Source organism: Pteronotus mesoamericanus, unplaced genomic scaffold (genome assembly GCF_021234165.1).
Source record: "Pteronotus mesoamericanus isolate MK-2021 breed Mesoamerican mustached bat unplaced genomic scaffold, CSHL_Meso_final scaffold_54, whole genome shotgun sequence".
Taxonomy (NCBI): Eukaryota; Metazoa; Chordata; class Mammalia; order Chiroptera; family Mormoopidae; genus Pteronotus; species Pteronotus mesoamericanus.
In genome coordinates, this window is record NW_026555321.1 from 85901 (window position 1) to 103169 (window position 17269).

The 17269-nt window shown below is 42.3% G+C and overlaps 1 protein-coding gene across 1 annotated transcript in view; it reads left to right on the forward strand.

Moving 5' to 3' along the window:
• Nucleotides 1–17269, forward strand: part of ULK4 (unc-51 like kinase 4) — a 233621-nt gene that overhangs the window by 85257 nt on the left and 131095 nt on the right. Inside the window, exons 23-25 of the mRNA XM_054595876.1 lie at nucleotides 12771–12904; nucleotides 14491–14612; nucleotides 14769–14825. Coding sequence (XP_054451851.1) covers nucleotides 12771–12904; nucleotides 14491–14612; nucleotides 14769–14825 — 313 coding nt within the window. The remainder of the gene's footprint in view (nucleotides 1–12770; nucleotides 12905–14490; nucleotides 14613–14768; nucleotides 14826–17269) is intronic.

Consider the following 17269-nt stretch of genomic DNA (forward strand, 5'->3'; position numbering starts at 1 on the left):
TGTGTGTAAGCCTGCTTACAGTGAAGGGGGAGGGCCTCTGCCCCTACCTGTGCTTGACTTGCAGACTCCTGGCATCCTGGCCTGCATACTATTGGCCAGAGTTTGGAGATCAATTTCAGGGAAGCTGACTGATTCCCCAGTAAAAACCCCATAGGGACCCATGTTTGGGTGTCCCTTACTGCAGTTAATGAAACCTTGCCTGATATTTCTGTACCGATACCCCATCAGTCATAAGCCTTATTCCTGCACACAGGCTATCCAATGACACTTTAATCACAGATGGATGTTGGATTTTGTTAGATGCTTTTCCCACACCACTTAATATGAGAATATGATTTTTTTCTGTTTTAACATGTCAATGCAATATATGGTACATTACAGTAATTGTAACTCATCTTTGGTGTAGATTTCTTTGAGTGTGTTCTAGTTTGAGTTTTTCCAGCTTCTCGAATCTGGACATTATGTTTATTATCTTAGGAGACTGTATATTCTTACCTCAATCTGTGCCATTAAGTCTTGTTGCTAGGTAGGGGCGGAGGTCCAGCTTCTCATTGGACCCCATTGACAGTAACCTGGTGAGGGATCAGATTGCTGCCTGCTTCTGCTGGTTAGGGAGTGGCAGGTCAGCTTCCTGCTAAGATGTGCTGATACTTCCTGCAGAGAAATTAGGGAGGGCTCGTTTTAGCTGGGCAGGGAATGGGGAACCAGCTGCCGCTCAGTGTCAAGGGCACTGCCCTTACAGGGAAATCGGGTCATTGCTGCCTGCTTCTACTGGGCTGAGGATGGAAGATCAGCTCTCTGCTTGGCCTTGCCCTCATTTCCCACCTGGGGGTTGGAGTGGGTCACCCGCATCCCTGGAACTGAAGTAGAAGATCAATTCCTTGATTGGCTCCACTGAAACTGGGGAGAAGGAAGAGGGATGGAGTTTGGTTTTGTTTTTTTTTTTAGTTTGCCAGAGTAGGACAGCTATCGCCAAAAAGGTTTCTTGTTAGGCCATATTTTTACTGTTCTTTGGCTGGGGGAAACAGGCCTTTTCTTTTTGGGGTGCAGCTCTGGGTTGAAGGCTTGTCTGGCAGCCTTTCCTGCACCTATGAGAGGTAATAAGGGAGCTGAGGCAATGCGCTGCTGTGTTGTTCCCTGTGGTCTCCATTCTTCACGGAGTCCACCTCCCACCTTTCAGAAGCTCTTATGCTTTGAAAAATATGATGTCCAGGAACTTTTAGTCATTAAGAGGGAGGACCTGAGGGGGCCGGGGCTATACCAGCTTGGCAGAACAGGAAACCCAAAGTCACTTGTAAACTCTGCTTGTGGAAATGCGAATCGCTCCAACTTTTTGCAAAGTAACTCAGAAACATGAGACTATTAGCAATACGCATGGCTTTGGTCCTAACAGGCCTGCATTTGGTATTTTGCTGCTAGAAATAGAGGTATGGATTGTTTAGAAAATATGAGGGTTTTCAGTGGACCATTGTTTCTATTGGTTAATATCTGGAAGCATAGTTCATGTCCATTGGTATTGAAACACTTCAATAAGTTATGGTATAGCTGTATTATAAGTATAGTATAAGTAGGTGGTTCATTTAATTAACTTGGAGGGATGTTCATTATATATAGGTAAGTATAAAATTGAAAGGAAAATTATATATTAATAAGTTGTTTTATAAAACAACAAATAAAAATGGCAAAATTTGTGTGTACTTGTACAAAATTTTATTAAACCTGTGTGGAAGAATATACCCAATTGGTTTTCTGAGTAGGGTGGGATAGGGATATTATGTATCCTTATTCATTTTTATTTTTAGTCTTATTACAATAAGCATGTTTCACTCCTATAACTGAGAAAATTATTTAATGAAGCAACAGACAACCCCAAACTAAAAGAAATATTAGCAATAGGTACCAGTTAATTTTGAAGAATTAGGAGAATCCTCAAGGCAGTCAAAGCTTGAATTTTTTAGACTTTGTAGATTAAATTTAGTGATATAAGCCCTGACCAGTGTGGCTCAGTTGGTGAGCGGCAAAATGAAGGGTCACCAGTTTGATTCCCCATCAGGGCACATGCCTGGTTCAGTCCTTGGTCGAGGCATCTGATCGGTGTTTCTCACATTGGTATTTCTCTCCCTCTCTTTTTCCCTCCCTTCTCCTCCTCTAAAAATAAATAAATAAAATCTTTAAAAAAATTTAGTAATATAAATTACTCCCAGAAACACACAGGCAGTCAGTACAGACTGTGCAAAGATGGTTTCTATTCGTTCGCTGTCCTCTGTAGCCTGTGCATTACATTAGCATGCATATAAAAGACAAGGTTGAATACAAACATACGGAAAAGTGAGACAGAGAGATGTTAAAAATCTCTGAGATGAGTTTATATGGAAAAATCTCCTCCCTTCCTTACCTGCCTCTTGAAATTCCACTAGCAGCCGGAGCTCTGAGCTCACCATGATGCTGCCCGTCTGCCCATGAATGGAAACCTCACATCAAGAGCCCACGATAACCTTTGCTACATTATGTAGATATTTTTTTCCTGCTTACCATCATCACCATCGGCCTTTTATGGATTAAATTTCAGCACCTTTTTTATGATTTGGCTCTCAAATCTTTCTAGCGTGACAGGAAGTGAAATGGAGCTGTCAGAATCAGATAAAAATGATATGATAGCCCCCAAACGTCCACCTATTTCTTCAAATGACTTCGTACTCATATTGAATATGACAGGTGATAAAACAGGGTCCTATGTGTCTCTAGAAACGATAACCCTTTTAGAGGATGAATAGTCTTTTATGTTCATTGTATAGGTTTGCTGTGAGCCTGAAATGTCAGTGCCTCCTGATGGATCAGGTTTTCCTAGAGGTTTTTTTCTTATTTCCTTAGCATTGCTATTAATATGGTAATCAGAAATTTAAAAAAAAAAGAACTGCTTTGATCTTAAAAGAAGGATTTTTTTTTAAAGAAATATTTACTCTTTGTAATTGGTTAACTGTGTGGGAAAAAATTATCTTCTCAGCTTACACCATACAAAAGTCAATTCCAGATGGATTAAAGAATTATATACCAAAAAGGAACTATAAACAGCTGGGAGAAAATATGTTTAAATACGGGTAAGGACAGTTTTCCTGAGTTGAAAAGCAATGAAAAAAGCCATAAAAGGAAATTCTGATAGTTTGGCTATATATAGATTAAACACCTTTATATTTCCCCGAAATCATAAATCAAAAATGTCACGTTAACAAAATTTATAATTTTTTGCATCACGTATAACAGAGTTAATCCTATGCACTGTAAAGAGATTTCTCAAGATGTAAACAGATATTCATCCTCATTAGTAATCAAAGAAATGAAAATTAAAATAACCAAATACTATTTCTACCCATCATAATATCAAGTTAGTGAAAGAAATTATCACTATCTTATATCCAAAGTACAGATAGAGGGACTAGTTTTAACCAGTTGGCGGGGCTGCCTTTTTGAGGGCATTTAAAAATGTATATCAGGAACCCTATGATTCAGTAGTTCGCTGTTATAAATAAACTTGAATTACAGGTTTATACATTGCTGGGGATGTCAGGTGCCTGAAAATGGTGAACCTGCCTTTGCTTGGTTGCTGAACTTTCATTGACTTTTTCTGTTAGATACGGGAGAACCCAGAGGCTCTTCAGAGAACCCCTCGGTTTCCAGCTTGCCCGTGTCTTCATAGTTGGGCAGCACCCCAGTATTCTCTTAGTAATTGTGATCACTCACTCTTAACCATTAGAGCAACCCTCTTCATTCCCCAGCACTGAATCGTTGACCCCTGTGGTGGAAACTCTCCTTCCTGGGTGCCAATCCAGCAGAGCGCAGGTCCATGGAGGCTGGTTATTAGGTGTAATAGTGGCAGGTGGTCACTCCCGCTTCTACCCCTTGATTGCCTGACCCGTGTTTTAACTATGGATGAGACAAAAACATATGTCTTGTTTGTTGATTCAAAACATACGCTTCAATGTTGTAAGGCAGAACCCAGTTTTTTACTGTGTTGTTTCCCAGTTGGCACTGTGACTGACTTCAGTAAGCCATTTCCTCTTGTAGCCAAACTAGGTTCTTCTGGGTCATGGGGGACCTGCTGAGATGAGTGAATTTCATGGGCCTGAGCACATTATCATCTTTCTTTTGCTGTAAATAAGTTCCTTGATCGGATAGTGTATTATATTGGTTACCATATGATAAACAAGGCATTTTTTAAGTCTATACTTTAGTGGCATTAAGAGAAGCTTATGGGCAGGGAAAGCAAATTTATATCCAGGGTATGTAACTATTCCAGTGAGGAGAGTTGACTGCTTCTTTCATAAAATGTTGCTGATGACTGACTGGCTTCCCCAGCAAGTGGGGCCAGCGTGGGACTCAGCATCGGATTCTCCCATTGGCTGGAGTGGCAGTATTAAGATGAGGAGCATTCTTTTTGCTGAGGCCACGCATAGCCTCCATCATTGCCCCCTTGGCCACTTTGTACCTGAGCCCATTGAGCAAGCCCTGTGGTGGCTGGAGAAAGAGTCTTGAATGACATTTGCAGAACATATCGTCTTGTCCACCTGATTATTGAGAGCCTTCTCTGGAATGGGCGTCCACATGGTCCATAAATGTTTTTATGCTGTCTTCCCGTTGTGAGACATCTGCCCAACACACCCCTTTGGCAGAACTTCTTGTCGTCAGGCCTCAAATCTTGCTCTTTCCAAGTCCCTGAACATCCCGCGAAGCTGTCAGTCAGTGCCCATCCATCAGCGCGCACCTGCCCTTCTAGCTATATCTCAATTTAAACATAGGACACAACAGAATTTGTTGTTTGAAATTCTGCTAACTGGAAGGATTGCCTTTTCAGGGGCACTTCTGATCTGGTGTGTGACGCTGCTGCAGTCTCTTTTCGATTGGTGCCAGCATGTTGCAGTGAACCATTCACTAACAAGTGCTTTTCCTCTTTAGTCAGCTGGTCATACATATTCCTTAATCAGGATCAAGAGAAGAGAGGGCAGGCAGGGGAGTATGTGTTGGAGGAATCTGACCCACCCACTCATGCAATTTACTAGTATGTCCTGCTCCTGTTCAAGATCAGTCTCTTATATTGGTCAGTCTACTTAATGATGGGTTATTGCTGCACGTACCCAACCTAGTGGCTTGTGTGTCAGTCGTGTGGCCATTCTCTGTCAGGAGCTATTTCTCAAAAGAATAGTAACATGCAGATGAGAATGTGGCTTTGCTCTAAAACCTCTTTGTATGTTTGAGATGCTGTGACAAAAATACCAAAGACTGGGTAGCTTATATAAAGCAGACGTTTCTGTCTTATAGTTCTGGAGGCCGGGAGACCAAGGTCAGAGGGCAAGCATGGTTGGGTGGAAGCCCTCTAGTGGGTTGCAGACTTTTCCTTGTACCCTGACAGGGAGGAAGGGACTCAGGAGCGCTAGGATCTCTTTTACAAGGGCACTAATTTCATTCATGAGGACTCTGCCTACCCTCATGGCCTCATCAACACCGTCACACTGGGTGTAGGATTCTATCATGTGAATTGTGGGGTGGGCACAAACCTTCAGACCATAGCATCTTCTAAGATCTGTGTTTCAATTCACTTATTGGTGCTTCCTTGGGGTTCCCTGGGGCTCCTAAGTCACCCCTGTTTTCCACAGACACTCAGAGCCAGTAGATCTGCTAGGTCAGAAGGCTCAAGTAGCAGAACAGCTCACCTGCAGATTGGGATTGTAGCAGAGCCTTTATTTGCTCCAGCTCCATTCAAACCTGCAAGTCCATGGGTGCCTCAGAAAATGAGTCAGAGGGACACATTCAAAGGTGGTCTGTATTGCCTGCTAAGTTCACCAAGGCCCACTTTTTCAGTCATAGTCAGTAGAAGATGCAATCGCTTCTCTTTGACTTGAAGGGATGTCCCAACGTGCTTTAGATCACAGAGCCCTGGAAACTTTACAGAGGGCTGGTAGGCCCATCGATTTTTATGGGTCTCTCATGTCTTACTAAGCCAACTAAAGTACTTGCTGCTAACTGCTTCTCAGGCCCAATCAGCTTAATTTCATCAAAGTGGTGTACAGGAGTGACGTTTGCTGGAACATCGGGATGATTCAGTCCTTTACAGGCTGTTTTATGACCAAGAGCAGGATTGCTGGCTTCGCTCAGAGGCAGGACGGTGAATGTTTACTGTTTATCCTGATGAGTAAAAGCAAATACATGCTGATGGTTTTTTCCTAATTGATGCTGAGAATTGGCAACCGCGATGCCAGGGCTGTGCTGATTTGCTCCAGCAGAGATACTAAATCTCGCAGCAGCACTTGAAGTCACACCTGTTTATATCTTGGATAACCCAGTCATTTAAGATTCATCACAGTCATTTTCTAAGATTTTGCACAGACCAACAGGTGATTTAAATGGCGGTATAATAGATTTTATTACCCTGCATCTTTCAGTGTTTTCCTGTTGGTGTTAATTTCTATGGTTTGGTTTTCTATTGATATGTGCTACTGTCTTGTGAGGGGAGACATGCAAGGGACTTGCATGTGTCATCAGCCCTCATGGCCCAGATCAGGTAGTCAGTGTATGGATTCCACTACTTGCTGAGGATGCCTATTGCAGTTGTACATTCAGGAGCTGAAAAAACAATCACAGACTAGGCCTGTAGATGTGCTGGGTCACTGTAATTTGAGTTGAGGCCAGAACTTCATTTATCACCTACCATAAGCTGAGAAACAATAGCTCTAATTACAGACAGAGTATTAGATTGGATGATGAGTTTCTGAGGATCCTGACAGGGAGATGGAAGAGAGGAAACGTGCATCTCATATTTAAAGTACACGTTTTTCCTGCATGGGGGGAGACAATTACAGTAAGTGGAAGGATGCGCAGTTGCTAGATTAAAATGGGCTTAGAATGAAGCGAAGCAATGAAAAGTGTGCTATTTTGATCCTTTGGAAATAGTGTATGGCTACATCAAGGGACAGTTGTGAAGCCGTCCCAGATGAATGCAAATGGGATGGGTAGACAGGTGACATCTTATTCCAGTAGCACCCTGCCCATGGGAAGATCTGCGGTCGAGACCGACAGGGGAGTCGACTCGTCCATTGATGGGACACGAGGAGCTCAGTGGGATCCAAAGGGAGGGAGGGTGTCCCAGATGGTAGGAATAGGGGGTTGCAGGGTTGATGGCATCTCCAAGGGAGAGCCTAGATTAAGTTCAAGCAAGAAGTGTGGCTTCTCCATGTCTGAAACCCATGCAGTAGACTTCCCAAAACGGGAGCGTGGCATTCTCTCAGTGGACTCTTGGAACCTCATCTGCCATTTGCACTATTTCCAGAAGTCTGCCCTTCTCTTGAGTCCTTTCTGTTTCTCCGCTTCACCTGCACGCTTACAACCCCTGATCGCCTGTCTGGCTTCCTCCCTCTCATCATTTATCTATTCCTCTGTTAGATTAATATTTCTCCATTGCCACTCAAATTGAAGTCATTCCTTTGCTTTAAGATCTTCCCTTTCCTGTCGCCTCCCTTTGATTGCCCTCCTTTTAGTGAGCACAGCTTTTGGGCCTGGTTTCCTGGCACACAGTTCATTTAAAAAATTGTTCCTAGAGGTGAGAAATTCACTTTTATCTTATCAGCTCTTAAGTCTAAACGTGTCCTGTTCTGCTGCCATTTAGAGGTTAGGGCGCTGCTGGGGTTACCTACCTCCCAGGCTGGTGCTTCCAACCTGTGTGCTTGGAAATCCACTGATATTTGCACCATCACTGTTAGGAATTTCATTTGAAGGTTCTGGCTGTGAATGGCACAATTTTTTGTTTTTAGGGCCAATGTGGGTTTTCTGTGGGACTGTGTAAAAATGTGAAGTACAATAAATGCTTGGCTTCAATTTGCCAACTTGAACCGGAATTTACCTGTGTAGATATAGGGCTCATAGTTGGAACTTAACATGTGTTCCTCTTTATCTTCCCACCTCAGTCTCTTCGCTCGTTTTCCCTCTTTAGCGTCATCCCAGTCCTTTTTTTCTATTGATAAGGCAATTTCTTACAACCCAGTGGCTTCAATACGTATGTGATGATTGATATGCATCCTATATGACCTTTCCCCCACTCCAGGCTTATCTTAACATTTTCAATGGCAGGCCCAAGACCAATCCTCAGGTTAACATAAACAAAACAAATCTGCTTCCTAACTCCATCTCCACCCGCAGACTCCCCCATCGATATCACTCAAAAATGCTCAGCAGTATTCTTTATCATTACTCAAACCCACACCTCTGAGTGACTCTTGTTTTCATCATTCAGCCCCACTAATCAGCAAATCATACTGACTCTTCTTTCCAAAGGTCTTCCCTCACCCCCGTTTACCCGCTTCTTTCCATCCAGACCTGCCCCCGCCCCCGCCCACCTCTGCTCCGAGCCAACAGCATCTCTCTGCCGTGACACTGGCCTCCTAACTGGACTCCTGCTTCTAGTCTGGCGTCCACCCAGACCTCCCGCCATTTGTTTTCCATACGAAAGCCAGAACAGTTGGATGAACATATCTTGGAGTTACTTGAATTCAAGGCAAGGTTGACTATTATGTGAAAGCCTTGTTCAGTGGGAGTTCCAAAAAGCTGTTTCTTTTGGGTCCATGTTGCATAAATAAGTTTTGTAGGCATTTGATGAAATAATACAAGTACCTACCTGTGACTGTAAATGTTTCTTATAAAGCACATATTTGTTACACATATGCACTTACAATCACATATATAAAATAATGTATTGCTTTAGAATTTTTTCATTATTACTTTTCAAAAAATGTATTTCTTTCAACAGTCCATGGGCCTCTTTTTAAACTGCTTTATTGAGAGGTCCCCACAGCATGTTTGACGTCAGTTCCCAGAGTTTGTTCTGGGTCATCTGAGACAGCACCTCAGAGTATGGTGTATCATCTTCTTTTGCATTTAAATTGTCCCAGAGACAGCATAGGATGCTTTTGCTGAAAGTTTTATCTGAATCACAAGTTCTTTTTTAACAGTAGACAGGCTTTTTTTTCTTCTGGGTTTATTTGTAATCTATGTAATTTGGTGTGATTATATATTAAGTGGGTACATATTTTATTCAGCACTTTTCATCGTTGTTTTGTTGGCGGTGGGAAGAGTTGTCTGGGTAGCGTAACCCGCCTTGACCAGAAACGGGACGTCTACTGACTTCTCTCTGAAGTGCTCTCTGTTCGGCAGTGCGAGCACTCCTGGTTTTCCCCATTCTTCACCGGTCACTCTCAGGTTCCTTCGCTGGTCTTTGTTCATGTTTAGCCTGAATAGTAGTGGTTCCAGGGCTCTGTCCTGAGACTGGCATTCCCCAGGTGATCTCATTTAGTTTAATGACCTCAAATACCACCCGCCCAAGGGTCGCTTTCAGATTAATGCCACCAGCCCAGCCCTTCCCTAGGAACTCAGACTTGCACATCAGCTGCCAACATCATGTCCACATTTCCACATCTGATGATGGTTTTTCTACCCCAGGCTTGCTGTTCCAGCAGTGCGCGCTCCTCTCAGTCAGTGGCCCCTCTGTTCTTCCTGTTGGTTAGTTGCGTGGAGTTACTCTCGGTTTCTCTCTTTCATGTCCAGTCAATAGCAAGTCTAATTATTTATACCTTAAGAAGATTTCTAGTGTCTCATCAATTCATACCATTTCCACTCTACCACCATCATTTTTTTTTTCAAATTTGTGTTTCAGCGTCACTATTTTTTAAAGAAACCTTTTTTTTTTTTTTTTACATTTTATATATTTAGAGAGAGGGGAAGGGAGGGAGAAAGAGAGGGAGAGAAACACCAATGTGTAAGAGATAAATCTATTGGCCGGCTTTTGCACGCCTGCAACCCAGGCATGGGTCCTGACCAGGAATTGAACCTGCGACCCTTTGGTTTGCAGGCTGTCACTCAATCCACAGAGCCACACCAGCCAGGACATCCACACTACCACCGTAATTTCTTACCTGAGCTTTTCAGTTGCCTCTTAACTGGTCTTCTTAGGTTTCTGTAGTCTGTACCCAGTCTCCAGAATCCTGGTTTTAACCACAAGTCAGATCGTGCCGCTCCTCATTGAGAGTGAAATTCAAGGTTCTTACCATGGCCCACAAGGTCTGGAGGCTGATTTGCTCTCTGACCTTTTCCTCACTGTGCTCCGGCCACACAGGAACACACCACGCTGTGCCTCCTGACTAGTTGGTTTACTCTTCTTTACTGTTTGCGACAGGACTTATCACCATCTTAACTATTTTCTAGTTATTTATTTGATTGTCGATTTCTTCCCCCTTGAATTTGCAGTCCATGAGCTGTATACACATCTACTAGAGAAATGCTTGGCACAGAGTAGACACAACAAATATTTATTGAAAGAATAAATGAGATATCTTCGTCCTTGTTGTCATTGAACTCATTTTACTGTAGGCGCTGCACTGGTGGGGGTACTAGAGAGACGAACAAGTATAGGACGTGGCAAAGTCTGGCCACAGAAGCATGGAGGTACGGCAGGAGAACATTCTAGAAAGCAGGTGAGGGGAGCATAAAGATGGGTGTGTGTGGAATGAGCATAAGGATTCCTGTGGAGATGGGAGTCAGAAAATTGTGGTCCAATTAGTGGGAATGAATCCTAGAGATAAATGGAGAAAAATGGGGGTGGGGAAGTAGACTGGGAAACAGACAAGTCCTGGGGAGAAAGGATCCTATTAAATGTAACAGGGGTGGAGGGAGAAAAAGATATTGATACGGTTTAAAAAATTTATTTTTAGAGAGAGAGGAAGGGAGAGAGAAAGAGGAGGAGAAACATCAGTGTGTGAGAGAAACATGGATTGGTTGCCTCTGAGAGGCCCCCACCCTGAGACCTGGCCCATAGCCCAGGCATGTGCCCTGACCAGGAATAGAACCTGTGATCTTTTGGTTTGCGGGGCGACGCTCAACCCACTGAGTCACTCCAGCCTGCGCAAGATCTTATTTATTTGTAGTTTACTTGGATTACTGTTCAGATTGTTGATCTTTTTAACTGGATACCCATGTAGAACACCAAGAAATACCCTGCACAGTTTTGTTGTAGAGCAATTGTAAAGTGTTTATGGGTACTACGCTCAAATGTTCCCACATTTTATTTCCTTCATGGAATGTGAATTCTTTTCGTAACTAATGTTCCCTTGTCGGTAAGGGGAATTTATTCTATAGCTTGTGTAAACACAGTCTGCAATGGGGAAGCGTTGGGGAGAGCATCCCAGAAGGAAGAAATGGAGCATCATTCTAGAGCTAGTTTTCTATTGTTATGGGTCCCATCAGTCCTTTATTTCTCCCAGCTGAGGTAATGGATAGTTTCTTATGTGTTAACAGCCTGTACTAGTGTTTGAAAAGTATTTGAGTAGCTTTTGCCTCAAAGATATTTCAAACTATGGTAATTAAGCAGCACATTATTAAATTTTGTCCTGGATAATTTAAATGTTAGAGAAAAATTGACGCCTTATAGACAAGTGTGAATTTGCTTTTTTACACTCAGCAGATTTTGGATGTCACTGACCATGCAGTGGTGGTGCCCCATTTCTCTGGTCTACTCATCATCCAGGAGATTTGTGCTCTGAACTCTTGAAGCAGTACTGATACATTTCTGCTGATTTAGTAATTTTTCTCTGCATGTGACCATTGTTAGATATTTGTTAGAGTGTGGGCTAGGGCTGTACTCCATGACTAGAACAGAGGATGCCACCTGGCTTATATATGGAACTTAAACTTTTGATTTGGTTTTGTCCCCATGTGTTCGCAAATAGGGCACCGAATAATAGTAAGCAGAAAGGCAAAACCATGAATAAATCTATAAGAAAGCCACATGGATTCTAAGGGTTAGGATTTCAGTATACTTTGCGTGTATTTATTATGTGGAAAACCACCTCTTTCCAGTTTACAGTGGGAGCTGGTGGGAAGTTTTTTCTGCGAAGTAGACGTTGGCTGGGATGAGCGATTATGGCAGGGCTGGGGAGGCGGATGGGGAGGGAGTCCAGCAGGGGAGGCCGCCGCACAGGGGCCTGTGCATGACGAAGTCGGTGGGCTCATCGCCCTGTGGAGAGTTGAGGGGAGTAGGGACTTGGTGAGATGACTGGTAGGTCCAGCAAAGGGAATGAAAATGGGCCTAAAACCTGTCAACAGCACCCTGAGTACGTAGAGTGATGGTCCAGTATGATCCCTGGTTCTGGGGTGGAAACAGTTGGTTCAGAAATTGATGGTAAATGAATGCCAGTGATTTGGAGAAGAAATAAGTTTCTTAAAAGACAGATATCAGTCATAAAACTACCGGACAAAAGGGCATGTGACTCCAGTGTTGGAATGAAGCTCTTTCTTTGGATATGTATACACGATTTCCTAGAGGAACTGGGGTTATCTCGCCGGCCTGAGGTTCTGAGCAAGTTGAATGCTAATGACGACGAAGTACAGACAACTTGTGGTTTCATGAATCTTTGGAACACCACGAACCCCTCTTTTCTCCAGATGCCTTTGTTTGCCTTTTACCATCATCTGGGGAACGTGGTGTCTTTCATTGGCCAAGGGCGCTATTTTATATTACACTGGCAGAGATATCAATTGTCTTCTTTTCCTTCTGCATAAATGTTTGGATTTTTCTGAGGCAAAAATGGACTGTACCTGACAAGTTGCTCCAAATCTAAATGCCAACGTGATTGAGTCTGTGCCCCCTGGAAACACTTGCCTCGGTGGCATTTTCAGACAGAGGCTATCAACTCTTTTATCATGGGGGGTAATCTGTTGCACTTTTCTGTATGCAGAATGGTGATGTACATTGAGAGAGACAGCAGGAAGACCACTCCAGGCAAGGAGCAGCAGAGCGGCAATGAGTACCTGTCCAGATGCCTGGGCCTTCTCATCCGTCACGTCACACAGGAACTGCCGCGGGTCCTGGGTAAATGGCAATCTTGTCCTCAGGCCCCTTGCCTTCCCATGACGTGGCTTTCAGGCATTGCCTCTGTTGTATTCTCGCTGGCTTATTATTGCAGGCGAGTGCAGTGACACTTTTTCTTGAATGTGTAGTTTCAAGATTCTGATGTGCCCCGTCTGTTTTCTTAGGGATTTTGCATCAGTGACAGGGTTGAGGTAACAAGCAGGCTAAAGGCGATGTTCAGGTGTCATCTGTGGTAAACTGGTGATTTTGGAAAAGTAATAAAAGCAAAGCATTTTAATTACTTAAAACTGGCCTTACGCTATTTATTTTGGGTACTTGTCTCAAGAGTTCCCTCTGCTTAATTTTGGATAAACATTTTCCCTTCAGAGGGGAGCCACAAATTTATTTATTGTTAAAAGAATTTAAAGATGCATAAACATTACTATTTAATATTGAAGACTTCTGATGATAGTTTGGCAGTTTATTTGGTTTGAAAAATTTAAAATAAAAATACCTAATAAAGATCTGTAAAGGCTGTTTATTACCCAAGAAATTAAAATAATCCAAGGCATGTGTACTTTTAGTCTAAATCCCATTCTGTGCTTTTTCAGCAGATGTAACATTAAACCAGAAATGTTTCAGACGTTAAATTGATTCAATGCATTATAGTAAAGTGTACTGAGACCCTGAAATTCATAACAGTAAATCAGAGTAATGAAAATATCTCCATGGCTGACTGCCGTGTCTTTTAGCTTCTTACTGATGCTGTGGGAGATCTTTTTGCTTCTTAGTGACTGAAAAAAGAGCATTTCAAGATTTACTTATTTATTTTTTTTATTAATCATTTTTAAAAACTGTTCTTCTGTTACAGCTGCCCCAGTTTCCCCGTTTGCCCTCCTCCGCCCGTCCCACCCCCCGCCCCCCGCTCCCAGAGACAGTCCCCACCCTGTTGCCCGTGTCGGTGGGTCATCACACGTGCTCTTTGACTAGTCCTGTCCCTTTCTTTCCACCCTTTATTTTAGATCATAACCTTTCTTTAATCTTCAGTCTGAAGACCATGATCCATCTGGTTAATTGGTAGTTGAGTTTCTTTTTACTAGACGCATTCTGTTCAAGGATAAGATTCAAATATCCACGACACAAGTTTTATTTATTATTGGATTTATCATCCAATGAGAAGTTTTCTGAATCAATCAGTTTTTATTTCCATCTATTCCATTATTAAAAATTGTGATCTGTAATCTGTTCACTTACCATTTTTAATATTTTTCTCTTCACCAAATAATAGGTGCTTATGCTTGACATCTGGAAAATACAAAATAAAAGAGAAGAAAAATTATTTCTAAAACCACCAGTCTACCATACTATTTATACATTCGATGTTAAATTTCTAGATGAGAGGTTGCGTTTACATCCATTCTGTCCCCAAAGCCACAGCATTTTGTTATAGTCTCAATATATGTGAGTAAATAACACAGCTTCTGTCCACTTCACTTATGTGGAGAGTCATTCCCTGGGCAATCCCACTGGGTCTCCAGCAATGACCAGGGGTCCCTAAGTGTTTGTGGTCTTTAACCTTCCTGTGCACTCGGGGCTGTGCTCTGCAGGTGACGTTCTCAACGCCTTGGCTAACGTGTCTGGTCGTAAACACCCATCGACCGTCCAAGCGAAGCAGCTGAAGATGTGTCTCCCCCTGATGCCCATAGTGCTTCACCTCGTCACCTCTCAGGTATGATCTTAGTGAGAGAAGAATAATGGAATTGTGACTCCCTTCTTTGTAAACTGGAGCTGCGACATGCCAGCTCAGACAAAACATATTCCATTTTTTTTTTTCCCCTTGTACGTGGCTTTCAGGATTTAATCTATGGAAACTCTCATCACACAGGTATTTCGACCTCAAGTTGTCACAGAAGAGTTCCTTTTCAGTTATGGAACTATTCTTGTGAGTAACACTGAATTCTTCATGTTCCTAATAAATATGTGGCTGTCTCTGCTGTTTGTGGAATTTGGTGTCAGAATGAAGTAATTTAAAAGTTCTTGTGGTATTTATTTGTCTCTAGGGAAGTGACCTTTTTATATTTTTATCTGTTGACTGTAATAAAATTTGACATTTGGACAAAAATACATTTTCTCCTGATAATGTATTTTGTTCACAGACAGACCCAAGTAGGGTAAATAAGTCCATAGAAAACTCTGTTATCGATTTTGGTATTAAACGTCATGAAAAAATTTAAAATAATAAAACTGGTGAAAATGGAGTGCTGGGAATATATTATCATCATTATTTCCTTGGCTTACATTGTCCACTTATATGCAGTCTCTTAATACAATGGCATTTCTGTAAGTAAAGCTCACTTTAACTTTTTTTTTTTTAATTTAATTTTGATGAGGTGGGAACAAATCATTGTGCTATCTTTCATTCCAGTTTTTGTTCAGGAAAAAAATAGTCTTTTTGTTCCAATCGAAGCTCATGAATTATGTCACCTTTTCCCCTTGCCTGGCATAGTTACACTATGTATCATTGATAACATGGGAAGCTATTCAAAGGGAAAGCTAAGACATTTGTCATGCAGCATCTCCAGTCTTACTTTGGTGTTTATAATAAACACTGAAGGGAGACTTTCAAAATGCCGCAGAGGTATCTAGTTAAGATGAAGCAAACATCTCAATGTTACTGTTATTTTGGAATAGAAAAGAGTGATTGTCACCCACAAGCGAGAATGTAGTTCTTTAGAAGGTTCGTCACAGGGTGAGGAACAATGTTTTGAAATACAAATGCTGAGAGCAGGTCACCGACCTGCAGTAAAGAGTGAGCTCAGGCAGTCCAGCGGGGGCCCTTCTGTACTCAGTTTTAAATCTTTATCACCCTAGTCCCTTGAATCCAAATTCTACAAAGTACCTAATTTTTGCTACACATTCATGAGTTTGCAAATTATTAGAATTTTGTTTACCATCTTCTTTAATTTGCTTTTCAGTCTGCTTTTCAGTACGAAGTGGGTATCATTTTAGCATGACCGAGGTCTATATTTATAATTCCATTGCACTACCTATCAGGGCCTGAAAATAGTAATTTTGCTTGTGGAGCCCACCTTGGAATATTCTGGCACAGGGTTTGCTTGGGACAGGTATGGTTGTCCTGTGTTCATTCTGTTATTTCTCACGCCTAGAACTTTTCTCTGCCTACGTTAACTGAGTACACTTTGGGTTTTCAAGAAACTACCAAGTGTCTCCAACATAAAGGTCTTTATGAACTTTCAGCAATTACACACGTACGTTTTAGGGACAACTCGTCTGCCCCGTGTGATTCAGGACAAGGGAGGGGGCCACACCGAGGAAGGGTCTCCTCGCCCTGTCCCAGGAGTGGGCGTGCTCTGTGAGGCCTGAGGGGTATTCGGTGGGGACTTCTTCACACGGGCCCTTTTAGGGAATGGAAAGTGACTGACCTGGTTCGAAGATAATCATGACATGGGAAAGTGTTTCTCTGCTTTTTCCCCTGTAATGTCACTCAAGTGGAGGGAGTTTAGGTCTTTTAGCTCTCAACAGGTGATTTTCCTGGTTGGAATCATGGCCATCTCCAGAATTTTTGATGTTTTTCTGATCACATCTGTTATTTGGCCCTAGTCGTTTTTCATTTTTCTTATACTCAGTGTCGATGGCTGATAAAATACTAATAAAAGGCAGAGAAGTAGTGACTAAAATTAAGGACCTGGGTTTAGTCATCCAAACAGTTTTTGTGCACGTTGTTATGAACTCTTGAAGGTTGGGAGTTGCTTCTGTGAGTAGATTTATAATCTGTCCAGAAGGGACCAAAGATATCACTCAGGTCAGTAGCGCCCTACTGATGCGATGAGGCACAGTCAGCTCTCCAGCATTCTGCAGCCTCTTAGAAATTTGCAACGCAGGTTTGCCAACTGTAGCCTCTTGAGTTTTCTGCTTTAAGAGAATTCTTTTTAATTTTACTTAAATGCAATTTCCTAAACTTGTTTGAGAGGTTTTGTTCTTGTTTTGTTTTGGGCTGCACAGCTGTAAATGTTCCGTACAGCAATCCATAGAATGACCTTGGGACACTATGCAGAGCACCGTGCATCTCTGTCCTGGGGGCGTGCTCCATTGATATGTAGATGCTGGTGTTTAGAAAGCCTTTCTGGTTTATCTGGAGATAAATAACATTTGTGTATTTTCTAAGATTTTTCTTTTGAGTAGCTACTATATACTACGGCAGGTTTATTGTCTTTTTATATTTAAAAAATGTCTTCATTCCAAGGATTCAAGGTTGGTCCACCTTTAGTAGCTATATCCAGTAGCAGTGACTTGCTGCCAAGACCTTCTTGAGCTTCTGGTCAAGCAGCCCTGCAGGAGCTGTTGGCCTGTGTCAGGTGGGCGTAG